This window comes from Globicephala melas, chromosome 16 (assembly GCF_963455315.2).
Source record: "Globicephala melas chromosome 16, mGloMel1.2, whole genome shotgun sequence".
NCBI classification, from domain to species: Eukaryota; Metazoa; Chordata; class Mammalia; order Artiodactyla; family Delphinidae; genus Globicephala; species Globicephala melas.
In genome coordinates this window covers 59,199,094-59,206,114 of record NC_083329.1, presented here as the reverse complement: position 1 = coordinate 59,206,114, position 7,021 = coordinate 59,199,094, and the positions used below count along the sequence as shown (strand labels likewise).

General features: G+C 37.2%; 1 protein-coding gene across 2 annotated transcripts in view; it reads right to left on the bottom strand.

The window, feature by feature from the left end:
- Positions 1–424: 424 nt before the first annotated feature.
- The window catches only part of ECD (ecdysoneless cell cycle regulator), a 90,110-nt gene continuing 83,513 nt past the window's right edge, over positions 425–7,021 (bottom strand). For both annotated transcript variants that reach the window (XM_060286234.2, XM_030862582.2), the window contains exons 10-14: positions 5,280–5,386; positions 4,966–5,149; positions 3,820–3,887; positions 2,374–2,588; positions 425–710 (exon numbers count right to left, since the gene is read on the bottom strand). In XM_060286234.2, the coding sequence (XP_060142217.1) occupies positions 480–710; positions 2,374–2,588; positions 3,820–3,887; positions 4,966–5,149; positions 5,280–5,386 (805 nt within the window). In that variant the 3' untranslated portion in view covers positions 425–479. The remainder of the gene's footprint in view (positions 711–2,373; positions 2,589–3,819; positions 3,888–4,965; positions 5,150–5,279; positions 5,387–7,021) is intronic.

Here is a 7,021-nt window from a genome sequence, read left to right as displayed (position 1 = left end):
TGGCAATGAATCATGAAGGTGCTAAGGATAAAAAGAACCCAATGAGTCCATGAAGAAGAATAGCAAAAACAGGTAAAACGCTAAAATTATTGGACACCTGAGGGAGACAGACTCAAGGTCATTGGTAACTGGAATAAAAAGGCAACTCATTCATTCCTCATGTTTGCCTATCTACCTTCCTTCCTCTACCCAATATTTAATTCTCGATAAACTTAATGTTCTAAACATGGAGTGTACATCTTATCTCAAGGGCTTGATTCTCTCTCTTCTGCTGATTTCAAAACCTTGTGTGCATCCCAGAGTTGAGATCATAAAGACTTGTGCAGAGAGGGCAACATTTGGGGCTCACAGAGGAGAAGTTAATCTGTGAACTTAAAATGAAGAAAACATTTTTACTAAATGTGTAATCAAAACTAGAAATGAGCATAGACAGACTCAATATTTATTTAAGAAGAAAAAACAGAGGCTAGGTTTGCTGGCTAATCTTTTGTTGGCTTACTCATGGGTCCGTGATCAGCACTGTCAGGCAGCTGCACACCCATGCTTTGTAAAAGGTTGGAAGCAGGTCCTGCCAGTCCAGCTTGGGAACTATAGGATTCCAGTATGTTTGAAACCAGGTTCAGGTCTATATCCACTGGTGTCATAACAGATCCTCCTGCACCAGAATCTTCCTCCTCTGAATTGTTACTGGCAGTCTGGGATAGAGGCTCCTTGTTCATGGAGGGAAAAGAAAATCATGGTACAATATGCTATTAGGTTGGATGGTAGTTACATTAAAAAGCTAAGTAAGCAACAATGTAAAATTGATTTCCATATTAGAAAGGAAATTCCCTTGATAGAAAATAAAAATGAAGTCTAATAATAAACTATGTAATTGAACACACATATTAAAATTTGGTTCTGAAGATTAAAACACACTTCTTCCTAGGATAAGTTTCTGCAGATTAAATGGATTTCTTCCCGATTTTGAAATAGCCCAAGGGAGATAACCAGAATTAAGGAGGTAACTTTATAGCTTGCCTAAGAGTTTTAAAAGGGAATAAACAGAAAAATGAACATTAAAAAAAAAAGAATCTAAATTTTCTCTACGTGAAAGAAGTGAGATTTCTTCCCTACCCACAATCCCCACCCCAATGAGAAAACAAAATTAAAAACCTGAGGCCTGGGCTTCCCTGGTGGCGCAGTGGTTGAGAGTCCGCCTGCCGATGCAGGGGACACGGGTTCATGCCCAGGTCTGGGAGGATCCCACATGCCGTGAAGCAGCTGGGCCAGTGAGCCACTGCCGCTGCGCCTGCGCGTCCGGAGCCTGTGCTCCGCAGCGGGAGAGGCCACAGCAGTGAGAGGCCCGTGTACCACACAAAAAAAAAATAAATAAAAAAACAAACAAACAAAAAACCTGAGGCCTTGTGGGATCCAACCACAGAGACTGTGAATTGGTACTTGAGCCTCTGATTTCATAGGCTGAGGAAAGAATTTGAGAGATTGCAGCTTGATCTATAGATTTTTATATCTTTGCTACCCAAAGTGTGGTCCATGGACCAGCAGCACATCCATCACTTGGGAACTTGTTAGAAATATAAAATCTCAGGCCCACCCTAGACATACTTAACCAAAATCTATATTTTAACAAGATCTTCAGGTGGTTCATATTCACATTAAAACCTAATGTATGGTTTCTAGTAGGTTTTGGCAATACTAAAAGTGATTAGTTTTAAATGTGGTTAAGATGATCAAAGCAAGGGGAATGACATTAATTAAGGGCTCATTATGGGTTTTACTGTTGTCTCATTTGGTTCTCACGTTCATTCTATGACATGAAGATTATTGGTTAATGGATACATTCACAGTGGATAGCTGAGCTGGATTTCAAACCCCGCCCATGAGACTCCAGGGTCCATTCTCTTTCTATCTGTGGTTAGACAGTGCTGGTATAAAAACTAGGATAAAAACATGAGTAGAAGATAAATTCTAAATTTGGCTCTAAATACGGGAAACATAAAAAACAAACACTATTAAGACTTGAAAATTACTTGGATATTTAATATCCCTTCTCTTTTTTTAAAATCAATTTAAGCTATTAGTAGAAATATGCAACCACATACTAATTTGAACATATCACATGACTTTAAAAAAAAATCCTGATAGATAACATAGAATAATATAGTCAAGCTTATGTTTAAGAAAATCAGTAATCCGTCAGCCTACCAGTGTTAGGAAAAAATTAGCATTCTTATTTATTCAAATTAAAAAATTCATCACAGAAAATTATCATGAATCAAATAGAAAAAAAGAAAAGAAAAACTAAGATAAAATATGGTTTTAGCTATCCTTTGTACTAGACTCAAAAGGGAAAGAGGTTGAACACACACATACCATTTGCTTCTGGGTGGTGAAACTTTTGCCAATGCTGGTATGTGCGAGTTCCTGGTCCATCTGGGCCATGTATGACTTGAGATCAGCAAGAGTTCCTTTTACAGATGCTTCTTCCCCAGGCTCCTGTGTTTTAAGATCCAAGTCATCATCACTATCTAAACATTCAGAGTCTTCCTCATCCAGTTCCTCAGAGTCTGAGTCATGGGGCCTTGAACCTACATAGACCCCAACACAGAAAGAGCCACTCATTAAATTTTTTTGGAGTGATTACACATCTCAAAAGAATTAGAATGTTATCTAAAATGTTATCAAAAAAGAGCGAATATTAGGCAAACTACTTCAGAAAAATCCCCTCCAGAAAATGGTACTGCTGGCAAACACTTGCAGAAAAGTACACAGCCTGAGCTGAAAGATTCAGCTTTTTCTTTTTAATGTGAATTCAATTAATTAAAATTTTTTACTTAAAAAATTTAAAAACTACATAATCCAGGAATACATTTTGATGTAAACATTCAAGTTATGCAGAATTGTCTCACACTTCACTCTCTTCCCAGAGTTAAAGATCTTTTCACAGTTCAGTGGGTACCCAGACCTTTATTTATGCAATTCTGTGTGTGTGTGTATATGTACATATATATAAAACACATTTGTTATATATATACATATTGAACTATGGTTTGCTTTTCTACTTTTTTTTTTGTAAAACTGAACTATAATCCAATTTTTGCTACTACAATGTTGCAATCACCATCTTAGCATATATAACTTTTTCATAAATTAAATTCCTGGAAGTGAAATAGCTAAGTCAAAGTTTATGAACATTCTGGAGTACCAAACTGCCTTGAGAAAAGACAACTTACACTTCTACTCCCACAGTTTGACAGTGCTCATTTCTCCAACTCTTGAGAAAACTGGCTATTATCAATCTTTTAAATTTTTGCCAATATGATGGGCAAAAAAAAAGTTCTTATTTTTATTGTGTATTTACTTGCTTACTAGAAACAGTTAACTATTTTCAAATATTTATTGATTATATTTATTCTTCAAGGCCTGTTTATATTTATTGATTATATTTATTCTTCAAAGCCTGTTTATATCCTTTGTTGATTTTTTTTAAAACTAGGCTATTTGTGTTTTTATTATTAGTGTATATGTGCAGTATGTCTAAAAGAGAAAAAAAACAGTGTAATACAGGAGCCCATGTAAAACCCTATCTAAACACACAGCATTCATTCATTCAACAAAGATTTAATGAACAGCTATGTCAGGCACTAAGCAAAGCATCCTCTGCAAAATCATTCAATAGGGCAATAATTAATGGTTGAAAGCAACTCAAAATCATTAAAAAAAAAAAAAAAGCAAATGAGATCCAATGCTCCAATGCTCTAGCAATTGCTATACTACTTACACTTGCAAAATGAAAATAAACATCACACTGTAACTCACCTAAGATCTTATCAAAATAATTAAGAAAAGAATCTGCATCAAAAGTGACTGGAGCCTCAGAATGTTCTCTGTAAGATTAAAGGAAAAAGACAATTTATCCCAAACAAAACTCTTTGAAACTTTTTCTAAACTGGTGCCATTCTTAGGAACACTCCAGATATATACTCTCAAAAGAGGCACAGAAAGGAAAACTGTAGTTTCAATTTTAAAACTTATGCTTACTGACAGGGCAACAGAAATGGGAAAGATTGATGAAATAAAAGTAAAAACTGCACTTTGATTATGCATATTTAATTTACGCTGATTTAGGGATCTACCCACCCTCCACCTCCCATAAAATATATCTAACATTAGCAGAAGTTGTTATTTATCCAAGTTCATTTAAATAAAGTTTATCTGGGCTTCCCTGGTGGTACAGTGGTTGAGAGGCCACAACAGTGAGAGGCCCGCGTACCACAAAAAAAAAAAAAGGCTTAAATAAAGTTTATCTTTTTTAAGAACCAAGTCTTTAAAAATAAGTAAGAACAAACCTTCCCTTATCTCTGCTTTCTCAAAGAGAGAATACTAAACATAAACTTTAATCTTCTCATGAGGCTAACGAGCATCAACATTAATGAAGAGATACTTGCTGTGCAAGTAACAATTCTATCTACCTTTTTTCCCTATTACTTGCCGAATGTAACATCTCATTTCTTCTGTTATTATTTCTTCCTCTGATAAACACTTTTACCCTCCTCTTTTGAGTCTGAAGCTTCCAATCTGCTTGAGGGTGGGAGATCAGAAGTCTGAGCTTGATGAGAACTAGAAGTTAGGAGTCCATAAAATTCTGAGTAAAAATCTAAAGAATAAAGTACATGGTTGCCCTGCACAGCTCTGGGGTGGTGGCCTTTACATCTGCTGAGTGGTCTCTTTGGCTTACTTCAAGGATCATAAGGGATCAGGTTACTAGAAATCTGACTCCAGATAAGTAAGTTATCATAGTACTAGGCACCAAAAGAGGAAAACAAAGCAGTAAAAATCATTTATTTAAAAAAAAAATTTAAACAAAGAAAAAGGAAAAGAAAGAGAGAGAGAACTGGCAATGACTGGATGATGTCAACATATAGGCTATAACCATTTAGATATTTATACTTTAACACAAATTACCGAGGCAGCTCTGCTCCTTTGTGGGTTGAGACTTTGGATATGAAAGCTTTCATGCTCTCTGAGACTTGAGTTAAGTCATAGTTCTCCTCCTGCCCCTTGGAAACGGGCTCTGGTTCTTTTTTACCAGCAGCTTCCTGCAGCAGCTGGTCCAGCTGATCTGGTGAGAGATCTAACCACTGGTCATCTGAAAAAGAAGCATGACACTGCCATACTATACTCACATGACAGGTACTCTCAGGAAAGGACCCTCTGAGACTTAGTGGAATGTTTCAATTCTCTCTAACCCCTCTGCTCTATCCTGGTCCATCACTCACCATCTTCTGGGGGAAGATTAGCTTCTTCTTTCTTAAGCTCTTCTATATCAAATGGTATTGTCTGTAATAACGTTAAGATTTCTTCACCTGGGCTCATAGCATGAGAGCTATAAAAAATCAAAGACATGGGTATTTAATGAGAACTTAGAATAATAATCACGAAAACAGAGTATTTTAAAGTTGGAAGGGATTATCTAGTTTAATTTGTTTTTAAACATTTGTTTAGGACACAGAATCCTTTTTCTCAAAATTCCACCAGAAACTCTAAAATATAAAAGTGCTCAAAGAAAAACTGCTCTGGGGAGTTCCCTGGTGGTCCAGTGGTTGCACTTGGCACTTTCGCTGCCGCGGGTTCAATCCCTGATCAGGGAACTAAGATCCCACAAGCTGGGTGATGCAGCCAAAAAAAAGAAAAATTGCTTTGTACAGGAAAAGAAATCATCAACAAAATGAAAAGGCAACCTACAGAATGGGAGAAAATATTCACTAACCAAACATATGATACAGGGTTAATATCTAAAATATATAAAGAACTCATAACAGCAAAAAACCTCCCAAGCAATCTGATTTAAAAATAGGCAGAGGAACTGAACAGACATTTTTCCAAAGAAGACATACAAGACAAGAAAAGGTGCTCAACATCAACTAATCATCAGGGAAATGCAAATAAAAACCACAATGAGATACTACTTCACACCTGTCAGAACGGCTATCATCAAAAAGACAAGAGAGATAATGTGTTGGCAAGAATGTGGAGAAAAGGGGACTCCCTGGTGGTCCAGTGGTTAAGATTCCACGCTCCCAATGCAGGGGGCATGGGATAGATCCCTGGTCGGGGAAGATCCCACATGCCACGTGGTGTGGCCAAAAAAAAGAAAGAATGTGGATGAAAGGGAACCCTTGTGCACTGTTGGTGGGAATGCAAACTGATACAGCCACTATGGAATACAGTATGGAGGTTCCTCAAAAAATTAAAAACACAGCCACCATATGACCCAGCAATCCCACTTCTGGGTATTTATCCAAAGAAAATGAAAACAGGATCTCAAAGAGATGTCTGCACACCCGTATTCCCTGCAGCATTATTCACAATAGCTAAGATTGGAAACAAGTGTTCATCAACAGATAAATGGATAAAGATGTGAATAAATAGACAGATAGATAGTGATTACATACACACAATGGAATATTATTCAGCCATGAGAAAGAAAGAAATCCTGCCATTTGCAACAACATGGATGTACCCTAAAGGCATTAGGCTAAATGCAATAAGCTAGACAGAGAAAGTAAAATACTGCATGGTATCACTTATATGTGGAATCTAAAAGAAAAGTCAAACTCATGGAAACAGAATAAAAAAGAGGTTGTCAGGGACTTGGGATGAGGGATATAAGCAGAGGCTGGTAAAAAGACAAACTTTCAGCTATAAGATAAATACAGTCATAGGATCTAATGTAAAACATGGTTACTAGCGTTGATAACACAGTATTACATAATTGAAATCTGCTAAGAGAGCAAAAATTATTCTCACACACATACACAGAAAATAAATATGTGGGGCTTCCCTGGTGGCGCAGTGGTTAAGAATCCACCTGCCAGCACAGGGGACATGGGTTTGAGCCCTGGTCCGGGGAGATCCCACATGCCACGGAGCAACTAAGCCCATGAGCCACAACTACTGAGCCTGTGCTTTAGAGCCCGTGAGCCACAACCACTGAGCCTGTGAGCCACAACTACTGAAG